This window comes from Notothenia rossii (genome assembly GCF_949606895.1).
Source record: "Notothenia rossii genome assembly, chromosome: 8".
Lineage (NCBI taxonomy): Eukaryota > Metazoa > Chordata > Actinopteri > Perciformes > Nototheniidae > Notothenia > Notothenia rossii.
The window spans coordinates 77,373,876-77,399,187 of record NC_136906.1 but is presented as its reverse complement, the minus strand read 5'-3'; the positions used below and the strand labels follow the sequence as shown (position 1 = coordinate 77,399,187).

The 25,312-nt window shown below is 38.7% G+C and overlaps 1 protein-coding gene across 1 annotated transcript; it reads right to left on the bottom strand.

Moving 5' to 3' along the window:
• On the bottom strand, positions 1 to 25,103 carry LOC307015604 (plasminogen-like). Its single transcript, XM_079644318.1, has 19 exons — positions 24,968 to 25,103; positions 22,011 to 22,146; positions 21,826 to 21,932; positions 20,258 to 20,372; positions 19,300 to 19,439; positions 15,881 to 16,001; positions 15,311 to 15,429; positions 12,179 to 12,341; positions 11,693 to 11,817; positions 10,387 to 10,546; positions 9,050 to 9,231; positions 6,058 to 6,206; positions 5,872 to 5,965; positions 5,480 to 5,594; positions 4,813 to 4,887; positions 3,870 to 4,010; positions 2,985 to 3,091; positions 766 to 911; positions 1 to 465 (listed from the first exon to the last, which is right to left on the bottom strand). Exons 1-19 carry the CDS (start codon positions 25,014 to 25,016, stop codon positions 304 to 306), a joined length of 2,406 nt encoding a protein of 801 aa, XP_079500444.1. The 5' UTR covers positions 25,017 to 25,103; the 3' UTR covers positions 1 to 303.
• Positions 25,104 to 25,312: the final 209 nt, after the last annotated feature.

The window sequence follows — 25,312 nt, the reverse complement described above, 5'->3', positions numbered from 1 at the left end:
CAAGGAACCGTTTTTGTTTTATTTAACAATCTATAAACCATGATTTAAGAATTCCCTTTGTATTATGTTTTATTGTTCAACTCTTACAGAGAATCACAGCTTCACATCCCATCCTTTGCTTATTATATTTTTCCACCACAGGAAATAAAACACATCTTTTAAAACCGATAATCTCCGACTACAAACTCTGTTGGAGCAGAACAGTACGAACATGTTAAAGTATCTTCAAAACGCACTATGAAAAGTCACTTTTTGTGCAATCGATGCTGATGTTGTTGTTGTTCAGTATTCGCTGGATGTTCTTTAGTTGGCTTTGATGGTTGTGTCGATCCAGTCCACAAACTTGGAGACTCGAGCATAGACGCCGGGCTTCATGGCGTTGGCGCAGCCGAGACCCCAGGAGGTGACGCCCTGCAGGACGTATTGGTTCTGAGAGTGACACACCAAGGGGCCACCGCTGTCACCCTGCATGGGGGGGGGGGGGAAATATCAGTTTAACAGCTGTAAAACATGGTGATAAACACGCTACATATAACATTACCATATGTCATGATATCCATGTCTTGCAAATATATATACATTTAGATTAACACGCTTTAATCTTAGAGAATAATTAAGTTTACATTTGAAATCTTAGTTATTTTCTTGTAAATTAACACAACTGTATAACATTATTAAAAAGACAGCAACCCACAACACTAAATTGATTTCTATGCAGATTTTTGTAAATGTTCCCATGTGCTTTTTTTGGTTTTTCAATCATACCTGGCAGCTGTCAGTCCCCCCCTCGATGTTTCCGGCACACATCTCGTGATCTTTGACTCGACCGTCCAGGTACGAGGGACGGTTACAGATCTTGTTCTCGATCACAGGGAAACCCGCTTCCTTCAGAACGCCCTCACCCCCCGTCCCTGAAACACACACACACACACACACACACACACACACACACACACACACACACACACACACACACACACACACACACACACACAGTTAGCCACCCAACTTTGGCATAATTTCCTTCAAAACTGACGATGAAAAGGCTGTAAACATTTTTTGTATATCAGTCTCCAGGGCCACCCCTGGCCAACTTGGGGCCCCAAGCGACATTGTGAGATGAGCCCCCCCCCCCCCCCCCAAACCGACAGGAAGGAAAAAAAATGTTTTGGAAACAAAGTAGGCTACTTTGCAAATATAATTCATGTTTATTATTATTATCAACAGTTTATTTTTTATACCGTGAGGTAAATGTGCATGTACGTCGTTCACTATGCCACTTCACTTCAAGACACTGGTACTTGCGTACCATGCTGCGAATGGATCTGGCCCTTCCTACATCCAGGACATGGTTAAACCGTACACCCCAGCACGTGCACTCCGCTCTGCATCAGCCAAACAGCTCGCTGCACCCGCACTGTGAGGGGGACCCAAGTTCCCATCAGCAAAAACACGTGGGTTTGCTATCCTGGCTCCAAAATGGTGGAATGAGCTCCCCATTGAAATCAGGACGGCAGAAAGCTTACACATCTTCCGGCGCAGACTGAAAACTCATCTCTTTCGACTCCACTTCGAGCGATAGAATTACTAACAAAGCACTTATACACTAACAAAGGACTGGCTTATCTAAAGCCAGTTGAGTAGCACTTGAAATGTTTGGCTCTATGAAACCTGATGTACTTATATGATTCTGTTTTCTTCAAGTTTGTATCTTCCTGGTCGAACGCACTTATTGTAAGTCGCTTTGGATAAAAGTGTCAGCTAAATGCAATGTAATGTAATGTATGCATTTACAGGTGACTACGTCTGCAATTCCTGCCAAATACTAGCCTCAAAAAGATTAAAATATAATTAATGCAAATAAACTACTTCTACTAATAATGATCATAATCAATTCATTGTTTTATTATAATATAGTTGTAATATAGTCAAGACAAAACATGCTTATTACATGCTCAAAAACTGATATTTGTTAAATCTGTATTCAAATGTAGTTCCCTCTGTCAGCAATGTATCAACAACTACACACACATTCCTATCAGTATTTCTCTGTGTTGTGGTTGACATGATGATGACTGCAGGAGTTAAGGGGCGAGGCTGAGCATCACCATGAAATGTGAAAATTGACATAAAAATGAATAAAAGGGGGGAAAATGCTCCCTGTTTTTTAGGCTGTAAACTTTAACCGTTATGTAAGCAAACTAGACAGACAGTTTATCACACTTCCTCCTGTACATTAGCAGATACAAGGCATAACATACTTGAATGAATGTTAAATAAAGAATGCTGGAAATAACTGCATCTCCATTAGCCTATATGCTATGCAGAGACTGCCTTCTTCATGTCGTGAATTGCAGCTGATGTTTTAATATGGCAATTGGCAATTTGACTTATACAACATTCGCAAGTTGTACATTTGACTCATACAATAACCCACCTTCGAGTGATGCTCTAGTTTCTTCATGTTTTGTTTTTTTCACCTGCACTAGTGGCCGTATCAAAGCCGTGATTGGTCAGATCTCGATTCATTGCAACGGTGTCGGGTTACAGACGTGCTGTGCTAGTCACCTCTCACTCTCGCGGGGGGTGCGCGGAGAACTGAGCGGGGAACTGCGCGCAGCAGCTGAGGCGCCCTGGGCGGGGCCCCCTGCACAAGTTGGGGCCCCATGCAGCCTGCGTGATTGGCCTGTAGGGAGGGGCGGCCCTGAGTCTTTGTATTAAATAATCTGAAGAGCACACTTGGAGAGAATCACTGGAACTTTTACTTTAATTTTTGAAGCATTTTCTCTTATTTATTTTAGACTTAAGGCAATAAAAGTATCAGTGAGGAATCCTTGTTTTTTTTTTACTATAGTAAGGGCCTTATTTACATGAAACATTCACTCCCGGTCAACCAAAACTTCCCTCTCTTTACTAACAACCTATTTTCTAACTTACTAAAAGACATCACAGCATAAAAACGTTTAAATACACTTTAGCAGTACCATGAGTTTCTCCCCATCCGGTCACATAGCACTCGGTTCCACTTGCAACGACAAAGTCCTTCTCTGGCAGACACACCGGCAGCACTTTGTCATTTATTATTGCTGGGCTGAAAACACACAACACAGCACAGGAGGAAGAAGTGAAGCATAGCAATACTACGGTGTAACAAGTGGAAAATATAGTCCTCATGCAGTACGGTCCACTACAGAATAATGTTATTATTAAAGCATCAATGTGTATTATTGCCATAGCTGGTAAAGGGGGAGATCATAACAAGAACTTTGTAGTACTTTGCATGATATATGTATACCTTTAAAGGTTTTCCTAAATTCATTGTTTTCTTTATTTATACTGTGAGTCAGAAATCTCTCCAAAGTAGCACTTAAATAAATCAGACTTATCGATTTCATCTCTATATATATTCTGAAGCTTTTTAATGAGGGGTTAGTTCAGATAAAGTTTAATTAACAATATTTTCTGATTGATGGATAGAAAAAGATATTCACTCTGCAAAACAATTGTAATAGAAACAAACAAGGATGTTGAACCTAGCTTCATCCAATGTTCAGATTTCAGTTTTGGAAATATATTCAAACACAGAAAACACATCTCAGAAAACATATGGGTTAGGGTTTCGCCAATATCATAACAATAACTTCTCATTTCTGTATAAAGACCTAAAAAGGTTTGGATTATTTAAAGATATTGCACTTGATAATCTGAGTTTGTATGATTATGCTTTATTCCACTTTTTCTGTAAGTGGCTTTGGTTGAAATCACAAATTACATTATATATAATGTAATGTTAAACACCACATTTGAGTAAATTAACTCCTAAGTAATGCTATAACCAGTATTATTAATTACTACGAGGATAGACTCACGTCTGCAGCTTCAGCAGAGCGATGTCCGCTCTGTTGGGTCCGAGGACGAGTTTCTCCAGGTTCCTTTCCTGTTTGGACGCCTCGTTGGCTCGCTCTGTGTGAACGCCCAGCAACACCTTATAGGCTGAAGGGCGCTTTGACCTGAACAACACATTGATAAACATTCAGTAATCCAATCATTGTTGGGTTGAAGGATTTAGTACAGGGGTGTCCAAACTTTTTTCACCTAGGGCCACATACAGAAAGATATACGAAGAGCTGGGCCACTCACTAGAGGTACATATATCGCCTCATAAGTTATCTTATAAGTTAGAAAAATCAATCCAATGTTGGTAAATTATTCTTGATACTTGAAAATGCTGTTAGAAAAAAACAGCCTACATCCCAGCTCTCCGTAGGGTTTATTTTGTTGGCAGCTCATTCCTTAAAAAAAGAAACCTCTGATTGATTATCATAAGAGGAAATATGAAAGGTCTATTTCTAGGTTGTTATGTAATTAAGTTATTGGGCTTTTTCTTATCAACTTAGATTTGTTAAAAGATGTTTTCAACTTTAATTGACTGAACGCTACGGCTATAGGGCCAACTCCACCAATCAAGAGGAGACAGCCACGGACATTGCCGTTCGAAAGCGCTGGAGACGCTGTAGTACATTTTTCAGGCCACCAGATGGTGCTGTTCTCACAGAATCAGAGCATGAAAGACAGTGTTAAATTGAGCGAAATGAGGAATGGATAAAATGCATGATCTGTTTGGTATTTTGAAAAATAAAATGCATAAATATACCTTATATAGTTATGGTCCTACACTATATTATTCAAATATAGCATGATAGGTCCACTTTAAGTCATTATACTTTTTGAATTAGCTGAGGGCCGATTCAAAATGGCCCCTGGAAACCCCTGATTTAGTCTTTAAATATTTTTTAATGAATGTTCTCTGACCTCTCCAGGCAGTGAGCAGCAGTCAGAACCCACTGAGGGTGGACCAGCGTTCCTCCACAGAAATGAATTCCCGAGCTGGTAGAAAAAAAAAAATACAGAAATGTGTTAAAGTAGGAAAAAGACAGATATAATATCGCCTTTTTTTATATCAGATAATATAACACACCTTAAATCCTATACGATTTTGTTTGTGGACTCAAATACATGGATTTTTAAAGACATTTACATAATACCAATAAATGTGTTTAGTACTTAATTATATGAGCCAGAGACTCACTTTTACACAAGCTCAAGTAATTATGTCGTTGAAAATCTTAGGTCACAGGCTTCTCCACCAATGCAACACAATAATACAGATAAGCAGACAATATTAAAACAATATAAAAATATACTATATTAAAAGTAATACAAAAAGAAAAATAGTTTTTAAAAAAGTGGGGGGAAAAAGTGGAATAGTGCAATACGAGTCTATACAAGTTATTACTAAGTAGCAGATGAATGTTATGAAATTGTTTCAGCAGTTCGGTTGTTTAACAGTCTTAGTTGGAGAGAGCCAAAGACAATGCGGCCATCTTCACCGGCACATCCGGCTGTTGTATGAGCCAATCTTTATCATATCCTGCAAATGATGTCCATCACTTTGAATAATACTTCAGTTTTGACTCACCTGGTGCGGAGGCTGATCTGCCACGGCCAGGAGTGAGCTTTGGACACGCAGCCGCCCACGATCCGACCAAAACAACGCTTCGGTTTGGTGACCGGCGTCCCACAATTCATTCCAGCTGCAAAGAGAGTTTACAGTCAAGAATTCAAACAAGAGGACAGCAATTTGGCATCCATTGGAAATTACTTATATATATAGTCTGTTTATGTTAAGTTAAGAGGATTACTAAAATCAGTAAGATTCATCCTCTGCTTGTACCAAATTGAATGGCAATCTATCCAATATTATTCTTGATATGTTACTCTGGACAACTGATATTGTTATGGGTCGGAACACATAGGTATAGTAGTTACAATCTTGCTGTTATATTGTACACAAAAATATTGTTTACATACCACAGTCGGGGATCTGACAGTAGTCCCATTTCTTGTTCCTGTCAGTCGTGTAGCACCACGGTCCGTTCACATCTCCATCTGGGTTTCTGCAGCTCTAACAATGAAAAACAAAGAGGGAATCAATCAAATAGAAACACATTTTATGATTTATTTCTAACCTTAACCTTAACACACATGCACACTTACATTTCCCTCCAGCCCTTTGGTGGGGTGTGTTTGTGGGGTGAAGCTGTTGTGTTGCTGGGGGCTCTGGGCGCTCCAGGCCTGGCAGCTCACTCCCAGCACGGTGATGGAGGTCACGCCCCGGTATGTGTCTCCATTTCCTGTTTTACAGTCTGACCCAGCAACAAGCAGAGAATTAGGAATAAAAACAGGCTAAAAACGTGACAGACACAAGGTTAATTTGTATTTCCATATGTAGATTTTTTACTTTTTTTTTTTGCTATTATATTTCTGTTTTAGACATTTACATTTTGGATTGTTTATTTCTAGTCTTTTCATTTCTCCAATGTACAATGCCTTGTCTTTTTTATGCTGCTGCAATGGAAAATAATTCCTAAATTGGGATCAATAAAGTACTTCTTATCTTAAAGGTTTCTATTATACTGTTTTTCATCAATATATTATGGGTCTCAGATATATACATAACATGTCTCTGAAGTATTTGGCTCTAAATACCAAACAGATCATTGCAGCATTACCCATAATCCCCTCTGTTTCAGCCCTGTTTCCAAAGTGCTGATTGTCTGTCTGTTACTTTAGATGAAAATAAGGAGCCCCTCCCCACGCCCCTCTTGCCCCTTTCACACCAACGCGTTTTCAGCTCCGCCTCGGAGCTGGAGCCTGAAAAGTACCGTTTTTTCCTGTTCACACCGCAGCGGCGCCGCCTCTTAGCTCCGGAATCCGGTTCACTTCCAGCTCCAAAAAATTGTCGGTCTAGAGCAGGGGTTTTCAAAGTGTGGGTAGGTGAGCTTCCCTTCAGAGAACATAAGAACAGCCGCGCCCCCCCTCCCAATTATTATTGCTGTTATTATTATTATTATTATTATTATTATTATTGTTGTTGTTGCTATAATGCAGGGGTATTCAATTGCATTTCAAAGAGGTCCAGTAAGAGAAAATGTCATTAAAAGCTCTGTTTTCGCTGTCTACCTTCCGCCATTTGAAATTACTTCGACTGTTTCTCTCCTCTTGTCTCGTCTCTGTGTGTGTTTTAATCTATCGTGCTGACTGCACCGATTTGATTGGCTGAGTAGCGTCACCTCCTTAAAACATTAAACAATAACTTTTTTAAACCTTTTTATTTTTATGTTTTAAACATATTGTATAAAACTCCCCCACTACTTGGACTATTCCTTGCACCCCTCTAGAATAAGCCCGAATGGTCTCAACCATATTGCATCAGTAACGTGCACTTGTTATTATAACAAGATCGCAAGCACACTGGTAACGATCTGAAAATTGAGTGTTGTTCAGTTTGTGTGTTGTGGAACATGCGTGTCCGTGCATGAAAATATACCACACACCCAATTACAATTGCATGTTCAATTCACTACCCTGGAAGTTAATACAGTTGTTAAAGTTAGAACAGCCTGTGGACAGCCGTTCTTCCTTGCATGTCAGTCGCCGACGCCTTCTTACAGAGGACAGGCACAGCTGCAGCACGACCCGTATATTTCCACACGCCGTGTTCTCAAGACATATTTTTTTTAACATTTTCAACATGGTGGATAAATCCTTATATGCTCCCGGCAACACACTGAATGTCAACTTTGCCTCCTTATTACACTCACCCCTACTTTAGTGGGAACAATGAGTCTGCGTCTTTGATGCACAGAGGAATAAACGCAGATCATCCTCTGGCTGCAGCCTTTACCGGTACTTGCTTTTGATCAAAGTCAATGCGGAAAACCTGCACTCACACAGGTAGGTGGAGGTGAAGGGAATGAGCACTTTTACAGCCTTTTTGGCGAGGTGGGGGAACTCGGTCTCCACAGACAGCCACAAGTGGGCAAGTGTCACTTTACTCGTCTTTTTCTCGTTCTTTTGTGTCTCACGCTGCGCCTCCCCTGAAGCTCTCTGGCGCCCCCCAGGGGAGGCGCGCCTCACACTTTGAAAACCGCTGGTCTAGAGGCAAGAGCTTCGGAGCTAAGAGGCGGCGTCGCTTACCTCTGTCTTACATCGAGGCGTGCAGGAAACTAAACCCACCTCCCCTGAACATGGGTCGACTGAAGAGTCTCGTCATGCCTGCCTACAAGCAGTAGTGCTTATAAACACACTTTATAAAGTCAGGCAACACTAACCAGGCTTTGTGTGATTCTGTTTATTTGTACCTTACTTTGACCATCGTTCACTGTTATTGATCATTGTGGAGAGCAGGCAGACGTTTTGTATTATAGCAGCTATCGGATGGAATCAATACATGGGCTGCAAAGGTTGTCGTGTCCGACTATCAAAAGTAGAATCATAATAAAAATTGGTACCTTGGTTGCTGATTGGCTAATGGTTACACAAGCCAAAACATCGTTATGACATCATAAAGTGTCCAAAATCTGATCAGTTCATTTTCAGACAGGTTTTTATAAAAATGGATCAAAAAGAGAGAGAATCTTTGTTCCTGAAACTTTCAGAGTCTTTTTCCACAGAGGGGACACATGTTGATGTAGAAGAGACATGAAGAAGAGGGGACACATGTTGATGTAGAAGAGACATGAAGAAGAGGGGACACATGTTGATGTAGAAGAGACATGAAGAAGAGGGGACACATGTTGATGTAGAAGAGACATGAAAAAGAGGGGACACATGTTGATTATGTAGAAGAGACATGAAGAAGAGGGGACACATGTTGATGTAGAAGAGACATGAAGAAGAGGGGACACATGTTGATGTAGAAGAGACATGAAGAAGAGGGGACACATGTTGATGATGTAAAAGAGACATGAAAAAGAGGGGACACATGTTGATGTAGAAGAGACATGAAGAAGAGGGGACACATGTTGATGTAGAAGAGACATGAAGAAGAGGGGACACATGTTGATGATGTAAAAGAGACATGAAAAAGAGGGGACACATGTTGATGTAGAAGAGACATGAAGAAGAGGGGACACATGTTGATGTAGAAGAGACATGAAAGAGTGGATTTTGCATAATAGGTGACCTGTAAAGTCTAATAATGTACCTTTCTGAGTGGGGTCCGGGGTGGGGACCAGGGGGTTTGAAGGTTCGGGAGTTGCTCCTCCTGAAGGTTTGATGACGCATTTCTCCAGGTTGCAGTACTCCCAGCGGACACTAGGGTCTGTCGTGTAGCACCAGGGGGCCCGGTCCCCGTCAGGGTTCCTGCACAGATTCCTCCTCAGGTCCCTGTGGAAGAAGACCTGAGACCTTTAGTACAGCGAGCAACAACTGAACACACACACACACACACACACACACACACACACACACACACACACACACACACACACACACACACACACACACACACACACACACACACACACACACACACACACACACACACACACACACACAAAGACTGCAACCACTACTATTTAGAAATACTTATGGCAATATATATTTAGACTGTAAGTGTAAATATGCACATTTACATTGAATTGTATCTCGTTTCACTGTCATCGCTACTACCTCTGCTTTGCACTCTTATTTATTTATTGCATCTAACATTTTACTGCAGTGAGAGTTGCCAAATAAATGTTGTTGTACTTTGTATGATGACGATACAGATATGTTTGTATTCTATATTCTATTCTATTCATCCAGTATCCTATAAGGTTTATATTTCACATAGTAGATTAAAACCAGTAAAGGAACTAAAGATCCATGTGGGTTTTTGTTTTTTATTTGTACATATACAGTATATTGGATCTTGTATGTTATTGCTATAATGCAACAAACTGCTAATAATTAGTTAAAGGTCCCATGTCATGGCCATTTCTACTGATCATAATTCCATTGTTGAGGTCGACTAGAATAGATGTACATTGTTCAATGTTCCAAACTCACATTGGTTTCTCATACAGCATCTCTGTATAGTATGTGTATTCCCCCCCCCCCCCCCCTCCTTGTGAGCCCAGTGTGCTCTGATTGGTCCGCTCGCCCACTCTGTTCTGATGAGTCCACCACCGTTACAGCGGAACATCAGAAGGAAAAAATGGAAAAAGAGAAATGTCCAACGAGGCGTTCTGGGGCAGCATGGACAGGTCTTTTCTGTGTTAGAGTTTTACTCAGGGTGTACTTTGAGGGTTTTGACTTTGCAGACCGTTTACATGCAGAAAAACCTACATAACACACAAGGGGACGGGTGATAACCAGAAAAGCATATGATGGGACCTTTAAGCCACTCGTATTGCACTTATATACAGTAAAAGCAATACTTATATAGTCTGGCAATTGTGCTGTGATAATTAGCCAGGGTATAATATTTCATATTCACATAGGTCTACATTCACAATAAAGAATAAGGCTGGCAGGATAAGGCTGCTTTGTGATGCTCACGCTTGGGGGAAGACCTGTGGAGTTTTCTTGTGGCTGTGAGGCGTCATGGCGCTCCAGCGCTGACATCTTTTCCCGCTGATAGTCTCTGTCGTCACTCCTCTGTAACTCGTCCCGTCCCCCTCGTAACAATCCTCCTCCTCCACGGGGATCACTGGCTCATCTGCAGCGAGACACAGGAATGCATTTTTATACAGTGTTTTGCATTTCTTAAAAGTCATTATTTCAATCTTCCAGGCCCATTTGTTGGTTCTTTCTATCTGTCAGTTAGAAGTTGTGGTATTTGTGGTCATGATCAGAGGTGGGAAGTAGTGGAGTACAAACACTTCGTTACTGTACTTTACTATTTTCTGACGACTTTTTACTTTTACTTCTTACATGTTGAACACAAATACCTGTACTTTCTACTTCTTACATTTTGAACACAAATACCTGTACTTTCTACTTCTCACATTTTGAACATAAATACCTGTACTTTCTACTTCTTACACGTTGAACTCAAATACCTGTACTTTCTACTTCTTACATGTTGAACTCAAATACCTGTACTTTCTACTTCTCACATGTTGAACACAAATACCTGTACTTTCTACTTCTTACATGTTGAACACAAATACCTGTACTTTCTACTTCTTACATGTTGAACTCAAATACCTGTACTTTCTACTTCTTACATGTTGAACACAAATACCTGTACTTTCTACTTCTTACATGTTGAACAAAAATACCTGTACTTTCTACTTCTCACATGTTGAACACAAATACCTGTACTTTTTACTTCTTACATGTTGAACACAAATACCTGTACTTTCTACTTCTTACATGTTGAACACAAATACCTGTACTTTCTACTTCTCTCATTTTCCAAACAGGCTGGTTCCTTTAGTCTGAATGTGTGTTTGGTGGCGTGATCATTATTATTTAGAGTCATTGCGTGCCTATTGATTTGAACACGATCCGTGTATCCATCATTTCCTGGTCTTCTCTAAAGAAGAGGGACCAATGAAAACGTTGTCATGTTGCCGTTGGTCACCATGGAAACATTCATTAGCTAACAATGACATTATTGTTCTATTAATATAAAGGGAGGTCAGGTACTCTTTAAAACAGCTGCTAGTTATGGGTACTTTATACTGAAGTACATTTCAAAGCCTCTTTACTTTGACTTGAGTAAAGAAGTTTAGTCAGTACTTCTACTTTTACCAGAGTATTTTTAAACACGAGTATCTGTACTTCTACTTGAGGAAAGGATGTGTGTACTTTTGCCGTCCCTGGTCATTATTATTATAATCCTTGATGAGAGTTATACCTGGTCCGGCTGCGTCTCCACAGCTCGGCACCTTGCAGTACTCCCAGCGGGTCTCAGTGTTGGTAGTGTAGCACCAGGGCATCCTCTCGTTGTCCGGGTTACGACAGTGGTTGCTATCCAGGCCTCTGACGGAAGAAAACGCAGAAATAATCATGAAAAAAGGTAACTAACTAAAACAATAAAATATATTTTAGAAAAAGTAATAATAGCACAATATAAATAGTCTTTAAGTCTGGCATTAAAAATTGTAGTATTAGTAGTAAGTATAAATCTATATTAAAATAAACTAAAAATAATAAAACTAAAGAACTCATTATGCAGAATGGTGATTTTATTTTGGGGGAAAAAGTATTATTATTACACGGGATTATAATCAATAAAATTACCAAAAGAAGTTTAAATATTAATAGTAAAATAAAAAATATATACAAATACTTTCCACCTCTGAATAAGCCCATCGTTAATATATGATGTATTTATTCTTACTTGCAGGGGTAGTTGTCTGGGGAGCGGTTGTGTTTCTGAGGAGTCTGAACGGACCAGCTCTGGCACTCTTTCCCGGACTCGGTCACTGAGATGGTGCCGCGGTACGACTCTCCCTCCCCGGTGGCACAGCTCAGCTCCGGGACAATGGTGGGGGGCTCGGACGCTGAAAATAGGAAGTTCAGTTAAGGTTCTCACAGGGGAACAAACAACGTAAGTTATGGCAGTGTTTTTAATAATACCAAATTACCAGAGGTGGGAAGTAGTGGAGTACAAATACTTTGTTACTGTTCTTAAGTACATTTTCTGGTATCAGTACTTTACTCCACTACTTATTTTTCTGACGACTTTTTACTTTTACTGCTTATATTTTGAACACAAATACCTGTACTTTCTACTTCTTACATGTTGAACACAAATACCTGTACTTTCTACTTCTTACATGTTGAACTCAAATACCTGTACTTTCTACTTCTTACATGTTGAACTCAAATACCTGTACTTTCTACTTCTTACATGTTGAACACAAATACCTGTACTTTCTACTTCTTACATTTTGAACACAAATACCTGTACTTTCTACTTCTTACATGTTGAACACAAATACCTGTACTTTCTACTTCTTACATGTTGAACTCAAATACCTGTACTTTCTACTTCTTACATGTTGAACTCAAATACCTGTACTTTCTACTTCTTACATGTTGAACTCAAATACCTGTACTTTCTACTTCTTACATGTTGAACTCAAATACCTGTACTTTCTACTTCTTACATGTTGAACACAAATACCTGTACTTTCTACTTCTTACATGTTGAACACAAATACCTGTACTTTCTACTTCTTACATGTTGAACTCAAATACCTGTACTTTCTACTTCTCTCATTTTCCAAACAGGCTGGTTCCTTTAGTCTGAATGTGTGTTTGGTGGCATGATCATTATTATTTAGAGTCATTGCGTGCCTATTATTTTGAACACGATCCGTGTATCCATCATTTCCTGGTCTTCTCTAAAGAAGAGGGACCAATGAAAACGTTGTCATGTTGCCCTTGGTCACCATGGAAACATTCATTAGCTAACAATGACATTATTGTTCTATTAATATAAAGGGAGGTCAGGTACTCTTTTAAACAGCTGCTAGCTATGGGTACTTTTTACTTAAGAACATTTCAAAGCCCTCTTTACTTTGACTTGAGTAAAGAAGTTTAGTCAGTACTTCTACTTTTAACAGAGTATTTTTAAACACGATTATCTGTACTTCTACTTGAGGAAAGGATGTGTTGTAGAGCCGATGAAAGGGAGTCAGAGGCGGTGTGTTCAGTAGGAACTCCACACTGTATTTCCCATTAGCATGAAGACAAGGTAAGCACATCTGCTTGCTACTACATGTCAAGCTAGTATGACAACCCACACACGGTACCTTCACTAACTGGTCCGTGTTACAACACACAATAATACCACGGTGAATTATGTCCCATAAGGTGCCCCCACAGTGTGTACTTGTACCATCTCTGCAAATTACAATGAGAGTTAAAAGACTAAAGTGTGAAAAAAACAGGCGGGAAATCACAAAGGGGTGACGTGTTTTTCAAAATAAACAGGAAACAGAAAGATAGACCATGACACAAACTTTCTTTTGTCAATAATCTACAAAAGAAAAGTGTTTCAGAAGGTACATGTTATAATAGTAATTTAGTTTATGATTCTTTTTGTGTTTCTACTTAAAGTATATATTACAGACTATCGTTGACATGTATATCTAACCTGATAATCAACAATTAGGGGATGTTGTATTATGCTAAGTTTTTAAGCTGCAGGTTGAGCAACTCATACTATCATCTAGGACTTCTGTGCGATAAATACAATGATCTACTCAGTGGCGGCGCCAGAGATTTTCTTTTGGGGGGGCTGTGGGGTAGCTTGATGTTTCACAGAGGGTGCTCAAACATTTAGGGTTTTCCATTAAGGTACCGGGCCCTACTGTTGAATTGTTTCTACCGCTACACTCCACACACGCACATATACAGTATACTTGTTACAATGAAGGCTCGATAATCAGCTCACGGCATATAGGTGTAAGCAGGGGTCAAGTGCTATTTTCATAAGTGGGGGGTGGACCTAATATCCTCTCGGGGGGGTCCGGGGGCATGCTTCCCCGGGAAGTTAAAGTTAAATGCATCAATCTGGTGCACTTTGAGAGCAAAATGAAGAGATCTATGGATACATCTCTCAACACCCATATGAACAGATGTTCTATTTCTTGATAGATATTTTACAAATCACTCCCCTTTTAAACTCTATTCTTGTTTTCCTGATATTGTTGTATTTCATAACTGTTTTTCATGTATTCTCTTATTGTTTTATAACTATAATGATCATATGAAGGTGTGCCTCGGAAATAATTGTTTACATAAATCGTGACCAAACCGTTTGAAACCCACTGAGATACAGACTAAAGTTAACTATCTAAACACTCAGTCCTTTAGCTCACCTGAGCCTCTCAGTCTGACAGCAGAGGACTACACCTTGTTGTAGAAACAGCTCCTTCTATCCGTCAGTGCAGCTAGCTAAACAGATGCTAACAACACGGTCCGTGGCACGGTGTGCTCTCTCTCTCTCGCTCCCTTAATCACACTCAATGCGCGCCTGCCACACACACACACAGAGCCAAGCTTGACTGAAACACAGAGACCCAGAAGTACTTGTTCTGTACTGTGGCATATTATTTTCGAATCAATCATTTTTCAAATTATGAATTTCATACGTAAAAATAAAAAAAGACACATTTATTGGGGGTGCTTAGGGGGTGCTGTGGCTATCCTAGGGGAGCTTCAGCACCCCCTAGCGCCCCCCTGGCGCCGCTATTCTACTACAGTATGTTTTACATTTTAATTGTGAAATATTCATATAAAAGTAATATATGCATTTACTTTTTTTAACGGTATTTCCTTTTGTTCCTCAGGTTGTAGAGTGGGGTCAGCGACTAAACACCTTGCTCAATGGCACCTCAACATGTCAAAGGGTAAGTTTAACTATTTATATACATTTCTTAAAAGTTTGTATATGTGTTAAGCCATGCATTTAAGGTGTCACAATGGTTAACAGAAGTCAAGGGCAAATATTTGGACTTACTGCAGCGGGGAATGGAGCAGAAGTCCCAGCGTTTGGACGGGCTGGTGGTGAAGCACCAGGGTTTGGGGTCTCCATCCGGGTTCCTGCAGTAATTCTCCTCGAGATACTTCTCTGGAAGACTAGGAAAAAAAAAAAATGTGTTTGGACAAAACATATTTGCTTTATTTCCTCAATTCATTTATTAACTAAAAGGGCACTTTGAGAGCGGAGACATTAACTTATAATTATAATAAATATACAAAATGTTACGGCCAAAAATGCTAAGGCTACAGATCTTGCAAAGGTAACAAGAAAATCATATTATCAAAATCAAAATACTTTATTTATCCCAAGGGGAAATGTATTGTTATCAAAGTTGCTTTATTTTGAATTAAGAACATACAAAAACATGTTATAAAAATGCTTATAGACACAGAAATACTTTAGTTTGTGCAACAGGCTTCATGCACGTACTGTAAGGCCGGTTCTGCATCATAACAAACCAAACACCTCTCCTCTATTTACACGAAGGAAAATATAATGAATCCCGCTTGTGGTGGATTGATAAATTGTTTTTGTTTGTGGTCTTACGCGCTGGGGTTGTAGCCGTGGTTGTGAGGTTTCTGAGAGTCCCAGCGTTGGCAGGTGTAGCCGTTTTCTGACGTGGAGATTTTCCCTCTGTAGTTCTCACCGCTGCAGTGAATACACTCCTCTGTAAAATAAAGCACACGCCCTTTTAGCCAATCACGTGCAATGTGTTGGAGCGCGAGTGTTACAGAGTGATGTGTTTTTGTTCCTGAAGGTAAGGTAAGTTAAGGTACGTTTATTTATATAGCACATTTTCAGACACAGAGGCAATTCAAAGTGCTTTACAACATCATTAACACTTAATAATAAGACAACAGAAAGGAACACAATAAATAAACATAATGGAATAACAGATTCATAAAAAAACATGCATAAAAGAGATGCAGAATAGTTTAAAAACAACATTGTAAATACAGTAGGTGCTAAAATAAGTGAAAAGGCTTCTGGGTAAGCAGCTGAAAAAAGTAACGTTTTTAGCCTGAAGAAAGCAAAGGAGTCCAATGGAGGGGGGGGGGGGGGGGGGATTTATTTTAGCCTTTGCAGACCATTTACATGAACAAAAACCTTTATAACACACTACAGGAAAGAGAAAAACACCCAAAAAGCATAATAGGGTCACTAATCTGATCAAATGTGTGTAAAAAGTGCAATATTTTCGTCTTAAAGGTCCCCTATTATACGGTTTTTCATCAATATCTTATAGGTCTCAGATATATACAAAACATGTCTGAAGTGTTTGGCTCCAAACACCAAACAGATCATTGCAGCATTACCCATAATCCCCTCTGTTTCAGCCCTGTTTCCAAAGTTCTGATTCTCTGGCTGTTACTTTAGATGAAAATAAGGAGCCCCTTCCCACGCCCCTCTGAGAGAGATTTGGTTAACCAGTTTAGACCTGAGCCTGCTTTTCAGGTCTCAGGCTCAAAAATGACATTCCCAGAACAAATGACCGTATCTTCCCTTCTAAAGGGGTTAAATTAATAACATTTTTTCTCAAAGTAATGATAAACCTGTGAGTTGGATGTAGAAAAGTCAGAATCAATATAGATGTTTTTTATTTTAAAGAAAATGTAGATTAAACATAGCAAAAAACTGTAAATCATAGCTTCCGTCCAAAAATTATTTTTTACTTATAGTGAAAACTACCCTTGGATGATGGTAAGGTAGACTAAAAGCTTTAGGAATCCAAAGTACAACATATAATAAGTACCCTGTGTCAAGATCATACTTGCCAACCTTGAGCCCTCAGAAATCGGGAGCATTCAAAATCACCGCGGTTGGGGAGGGGGGGGGGGGGGGTGCTAGTGGATCGCCGGAGCTGTATTAGATTAACATTAACATGCTTATTGTAGTTGTAGGTGCACTGTCTTGCGGCCTGTAGCACCAGCCTTGAAGGAGTGAGCAGAGAGTAGAGTTGTCGATTCTTGTCCTGTTTTCTGTGACTATCTGCCTCACCCAGACTTTCCGTTGCGCGCACTGCTAAAGAGACGCGCTACCATGGAAACCAAACAATGGTGTAGCTGTATTCAAGTCCGAGTGGAAACAGTCGTGAGAAAATCCCATTTTGTCAGAAATCGGGAGAAATGTGGGAGAAATATGACCCCGGGAGGAAACCGGGATTGGGCAATGAAATCGGGAGTCTCCCGCAAAAATCGGGAGGGTTGGCAAGTATGATCAAGGTTGATTCAAAACAATTGACATTTGACCTTTTTAGAGAGGTTTAGCAAAATAACTCCACCTCTGAGGTGATTTGGGTGGAAATGGGGGTTTTACCGTTTCTCTGGAACCCATTGGTCGATGTTAGTGATTGGCATATCTTTCTGAGCGTTAGAGCCAATAGAATCGAAGGAGGGTTTCCCCACACACACACAAAGTCTAAAACAAAAAGGTGTGGGCTTCGCGCATGCAGTTTTGCACCAGAGTGAAGCTGTCTCTAGGTCTGACTTCTAGAAACGGAAAAGCAGGTTTATTGCTTATGGATTATCAGAAATCATTTCAAAGGGACACAGACACATTGGATTAACCTATGGATTAACTTCAGCAGGGTGTTTTTATCGTTTGAATGCCATTGAAGACCACTTTTGACCAGACAACGACAAAGGTGAGCCTTGTTAGCGTTTTTAGCTATATGTTTTGATGTCTGTTCTTGTTATTATCTCCACAAGTTTGTATAATTGAGTGATAATGAAGGGTACCCTTCGATTCTGTGTCTCCTCACGATGTGAAACGATGCCATGGATGTGCAGCAAAGATAAATAATAAGGTTTTGTGAGTGAATTTCGGTGCAGTCATCTGTTAGCATTTTTCGCTCGTTGCTAATTCAGAGGCTCATCGTTAGCATTGTGGGGTTTTAAAAAAGAAAACAAATTAAAATGATCAATTAGATGAGTTTCTTCCCGTTACATGGATATAAAACATTCATAGTTTATTAAAAGAACATGCCCTCAGACACTGTTTCCTGCAAGATGTTAGGGCAGTAAAATCTGATCAGCTCATTTTCAGACAGGTTTTTATATAAATGGATCAGGACAAAAAGAGAGAGAAACTTTTTTTCCTGAAACTTTTCTCTCTTCACACAGAGGTGACACATGTTGATGTAGAAGAGACATGAAGAAGAGGTGACACATGTTGATGTAGAAGAGACATGAAGAAGAGGTGACACATGTTGATGTAGTAGAGACATGGAGAAGAGGGGACACATGTTGATGTAGAAGAGACATGAAGAAGAGGGGACACATGTTGATGTAGAAGAGACATGAAGAAGAGGTGACACATGTTGATGTAGTAGAGACATGGAGAAGAGGGGACACATGTTGATGTAGAAGAGACATGAAGAAGAGGGGACACATGTTGATGTAGAAGAGACATGAAGAAGAGGGGACACATGTTGATGTAGAAGAGACATGGAGAAGAGGGGACACATGGTGATGTAGAAGAGACACGAAGAAGAGGGGACACATGTTGATGTAGAAGAGACATGAAGAAGAGGGGACACATGTTGATGTATAAGAGACATGAAGAAGAGGGGACACATGTTGATGTAGAAGAGACATGAAGAAGAGGGGACACATGTTGATGTATAAGAGACATGGAGAAGAGGTGACACATGTTGATGTAGAAGAGACATGAAGAAGAGGGGACACATGTTGGTGTATAAGAGACATGAAGAAGAGGGGACACATGTTGATGTATAAGAGACATGAAGAAGAGGGGACACTTGTTGATGTAGAAGAGACATGAAGAAGAGGGGACACATGCTGATTTAGAAAAGACATGAAAAAGTGGATTTTGCATAATAGTTGACCTTTAAAAGTTGACTACAAGCTCCTTTAAAATGTACTTATGAACATTACTTGAGGATATGTATTTCACTTTCCAACACTGGAAATGACCCAAAAACACACATAATAAATATTTTTTACCGGTGCAGCTGGGCACGTCGCAGCTTTCCCAGCGGGTGTTGGAGTCGGTGGTGTAGCACCAGGGTCCGCCGCTGTCTACGTCTGGGTTTCTGCAGAAGTTTGACTCTAAGTCTGCTCTGGGTTGCTCAGCCGGTGTGAAGCTGCACACACACATTGAGAGAATTCATAGTAAAGTAAATAGATAGATAGATAGATAGATAGATGGATAGATTGATTGATAGATATATGATAGATAGATGGATGGATGATAGATAGATAGGTGGATGGATGGATAGATGATGACAGATAGATAGATGGATGGATGGATGGATGATGACAGATAGATAGATGGATGGATAGATGGATGGATGATAGATAGATAGGTCGATGGATGGATAGATGATGACAGATAGATAGATGGATGGATGGATGGATGATAGATAGATGGATGGATGGATGGATGGATGGATGGATGGATGGATGGATGGATGGATGGATGGATAGATAGACAGACAGACAGACAGACAGACAGACGGATGGATGGATGGATAGATGGATGGATGGATGGATGGATGGATGGGTTGGATGGATGGATAGATAGATAAATATATATATATATGGATAGATAGATAGATAGATAGATAGATAGATAGATAGATAGATAGATAGATAGATATATAGATGGATAGATAGACTGACAGATAGATACATACTTTATTGATCCCAATTTGGGAAATGTTTGCGTTGCTGCAGCATAAAAAAAAAAGCAAGGCAATGTACATAAGCGAAATAAAGACATAAGAAATAAACAGTCCAAAATATTTCTGAAATAGAAATATAATAGCATTAAAAGTCCAAATATATATACGTGGATGTGGAAGTACAACTTTCCAGTAACAAATATAATGCAGATAGATCACATACAGTATATAAAGATATAATGGGAAATGATGTGTAAACTAAGTTTGTGAGTACATACTTGGGCCTGTGCGGGTATTTAGCGTCCCATCTCTGGCAGATCTTTCCTGTTTTTGATTTGCTTTTTGTTCCTCTGTAATCTGTTCCTATTCCATTAACACACTCCAGGAGGTATACTGCACGAGACAGACACAAAAACACACACATCGTTATTCAATCCATGAAATGATTGTGTAGTGCGCTGTTGAGTAGACTATTCAATCATTGATCTGATCCCACTCAATTGATGTCTGTATCCCCAGAATTCACAGTATTCACAGTAGTGTTAATCTGCTCAGTGTTTGCAGACAGTCCAAACATCACTGACCACGCAGCATACGGGCTAAACATTAACCATCAGTGTTTGGATGGTTACTTTTCTAATGAAATAGGTCAAAAGGTACCCCTAACATGGAGATAATTCATGTTGATAAGCTGATTGATAAGCTAAACATTTTTACTATAACTTGAATTACTGTATAATTAGAACAGAGCACAACAATCAATGTTATAATGTACTACATTTTCTCAGTAATTCGAGCTGATGACCATTTATTTCTTTATTTTTTCATTAAGTTATTCATATATTTATTTATTTTTTCTCTCTTTCTAGCCCTAATTACAAATACATTTATTATATTTATTTATTCAATATTTATTTATTTGTTCTATTCATTTATTTGTTATTTTTGTATTTATGTACTTATTTAATTGTAATAAGAACCTGGACCCATTTCTACTTTTGGGAAAATTAAGGGGAACATAATTTAGACTAAATAGACCACTAGAACACATTTCTCAAGTACCCCCCCCCCCCCCCCCCCCCCCCCCATTGTCACATATCTGAAATGTGACATATATGTCACAATGGGCTTTAATGGTAATATAACTGTTATTTATAACTTAATTAATGAGGATGATTTTTTGGTTTAAATTAGTTTGAACCTTCTTTGAATTGAAGAATAAAGAATCTATTAACTAAATATAATTGAATCAGCTAAATTAACTGAGCAGATCATAATCATATTTCTAATTGTGCATATATGTCACTTTGGGTTTACTGTGAAAGTTTAGGGTTAAAGTCCCGATCAGTGTCACAGCGATGTTTGTCTCATTTGTTTCATATCAATTTGATCAAGAAATGTTTCCACAACAGGTTAAATTTAACAAAGGACATGTTATGTAAGCATTTTCATTCTTAAATGGCTTGAATTTTACCTTTAGCAACAAAAAAAAGCTTTTGAAATGTAGCTAGTTCTGTCACATGTGTTAGTCTGGACATGTTGTCATGGAAACACAAAGTCACATGACCTGGACCATGACCCACCAGATTGTTCAGTGTGTGTCACCTAGGGACTCCATGAGATAAAAAAAAAAGAAGCTGTATAAGGCTAAAGCTGTATAAGGAACTTTCCAGAACATTTAATGGTCATGTGACACCCGTTTCACGGTGGGTCCTTATAGGTTAATAACGTCACTCTATTACATGTGATAAAAGAAAAGAAAAAGTAAAGAAAAGAAAACTAAATTAAATTGAATCAAATATCAATCAAATATATATATTATAACAGAAATTATAAAATGTCCTACCTTTTTTTTCGTATAACGCAGCGCTGCTTCTGCGCAGGATGGTCTCTGTTTTAGAGTTTGCTGCAGCTGTCCAGCAGTCCTGATCCTTCTCAATGTACAGGAAGGATCTGAGGACACACACAGGAAGCTCAGAGTTAAACGTAAAAGATAAATGGTGAAATAGATTTTAAAGAGAGTGAACTTACCTGCATGTCCAGGTCGTTTCAGCTTCACATTTGGCGGCACACTCGGCCACAGTGTTTACTGAGTATTGTCTTTTCTGCAGAGAGAGGATCCACGCTCCCTCAGTTTTAGCGTAGCTGTCCGTCACGTCGCCGCTCACTGACATCAGACACAGGAATATTAACTCATTACGTTTCAGATATAAAGACCATTAAACATCAATGATGTCATCCAAGCTGTATTAATGCAAGAGTGGTTTGAAATCAAGGATACATTGGATAAAGAAAATTATACCGTCATTATAATACATGAAATAATAAAGAAATACATACAGTTTTAAAAGTGATACAACATATTTTTAAATAACAATAATAATGATAATGATGATGATGATGATGGATGATGATGATAACAATAATAATGCTAATGCAAATAATGATGATGATAACAATAATAATAATAATAATAATAATAATAATAACAAAAATAATAAATAAATAAAGTTCTAAAAGCAATAGAAAACATGTTTTAAATAATTATTAGAATAATTATAACAAATCACTTTGTATCGAACACAACTTAGACAGGACACTTTAGAAAGGTCTAATGGGTATACACTGCAGTACACATACAGTATATACTATCCTAAAGGAAGTGATATTAAGTTATACATTTTTGGTGTTTAGCATTTTAGAAAGTCATACGGTTCCAGAGCACAAAAAACAAAATCAAACTAAGATCATTCGTAAGTTTGTTTATAAAGTTGAGTCATCGAACATTGTGCCGGGAAAACCCAGTGTTGACTATGTGATGACTTTGAGTCATAGAAAGTAAATACAGAACACAGTAAGAACAGAAAACATGTCACGGATATCTTTAAAACAAATTTTAAATGCAAATGATCAAGGTTAGTACATTGAATGTGTAATTAAGTACAGCACTTTTATTCAATGACTGTCTGTGGGCAGGGCCAGTCCTAGACATTTTGGTGCCCTAGGCAAGACTATGATTTGTTGCCCCCCCCCCACCCCTCCAAGCAATACACAATAGAATATATAAAGAATAAATGAAAAATCTCTACAAAAGACCAATATACTACAAAAACTGAAACGTAATGACATGTTGGTTATATACATGAAGAAGGTTTCAAATGTATTCATTATTGTATGAACATGTTTTAATTGGGGGGTGGACGTCACATCCTCTAGGGGGTTCCGGGGGTATGCCCCCCCCACCCCCGGAAAGATTTGTTTTAACATTTTAAAGTAAAATGCTTCAATCTGGTGCACTTTGAGCAGAATTACTAGAGACTGGATCTAGGCGGTACAACTCTAAACACCCATATGAAAAAGATTGGTTTACATTTTAATAATCAAATAAGTATGTGAACATAACCAATAACCTACCATAGCCAATAACAAATAAATGTAACATATTTTATTTTTGTTGTTCCTTTATATCTTATTTTACCAGTTAACATTTATTTATTTATGCATATTTTATTTATGCATATATCTCTCCAGTTTTAAATAATATTGTTGGTTTACTGTCCTATAGTATACATTGGAATGATTTCAAACCTGTTGCTATTTATCCTAATAATTATAAAGGAGTGCCTTGGAAAGATTTGTTTACATGAATTGTGACCAAACCGTTTGAGACCCACTGAGATAACTTAGACTAAAGTGAACTCACTTGAGTCCTTTACCTCACTGAGCTGTAGTTATCAGCCTCAATCCAAACAACAATCTGCGGTACCGATGCGCCCCCTCTCTCTCTCTCTCTTGCTCGCTCGGAGGCTCGCTCGCACTTTGGCTGTGAGCTGAGGGCGCCTGATAAGCCAACACCCCTGCACTTTCATCACTTTACAGCGCCCATCGTACAGGGCAAATGAAAAGTGTAACCGGGGTGAAAAGGGTGTTACCTTTACTTAATTATGAATGTTGTTACATCAAGGCCAAAAATTACGATAAGCCAAACAGTCAAAAATGTTTTTTCCCTCCCAGAACTACCACCGCAGCGCCCCCCAGATCTGGTGCCCTAGGCGACCGCCTATGTCGTTGCCGGCTACGGTCCGGCCCTGTCTGTGGAAAACAGGTCTATTAAGTTATAAATATCCCATTCAGGAAAACCACATGACATAATAAAGTTGTGATCTAATAATTGTAATGATCTTATTGTCTAATCATATACTATGTATGTGTAGATGAATTCATCTCATTTAAAGTACGTGAGACCCTGTCTTTGTTAATATTTGATATTTTTGGCCCGTCGTTGAGCTCATTGATCACAATTCCAGATTTAATTTGAAAAAAATGCGATTGTTTTCGACGATTTGGTGATTGTTGATGTTCATATTGTCAGGTATTTTAATGAGATTTCTGAAATGTAATTTAAAAATGTGTGATTTTACAATTATTTGATCAACTCTGGGTCCACATGAGTGACAGTATTTGCCTTTGTGTCATTTATTTATAGGTAAACTAAGCAAATAAAAAACATTTATTTAGCGCTTCTCACAGACATTACCTTTTTTAAATCATTTTCAAACGGTGTTTTCCTCCCATTCCTTGAAAACTAGGTAAAGATCATGTGTTAAAGGGAACACATGATCATTTATGTGCTTCTAGATTTGTCTCTTTCTAGTTTCAAGATTATCATTTGAATCAAAAAGAATTACTGCGTATTTTGGCCAAAGATAATTTTTATTCCAGGGACTTCCAACATTGTATCATACAATATACTTAAGACATAAAACTAAACTAAATGGCACAAATGGTGCTAGTAAAATGCAGAAATGTCTTCATCAAATGATCAAAATAGTATTAAAAGACACATTTAATCAACTTGGACAAATTGTCCTAATGAGTTAATCTCAAATAGAGCAAAAATATCCTCTTGTCTTGTTTTTTACATATATAACAGCATTTATATTGTTTTTTAACCTTAATTATCATTCAAAGATGCCTTGATATCTTACCGGTGCAGATCAGGGCTCCCAGGAGGAAAGCCACTTTACACAGGTCCATGTTGAGGCCTTTGTATTCTAGCAGCTCATATTCGACGAAGTCACCGAGGTTCCTCCTGGTGTGTTATTAGGCTCCCTTCAGGATGTCCTGAAAATAAATAGGAAAGCTCAATCGCTAGTCAATCATTGGCCCGACAAGGACGGCAAAAGAGGTCAAAAACCTTCTTAAACATAGATTTTTACAGCACTAAATGTTGCATACAAACCACATCTTCTCCGTTATGTGTTATATTTATCAGGATAAACAAATATAGCATGTTTTTTAATACTTACCCAAAAGCTTCTCAAGCTAATCTG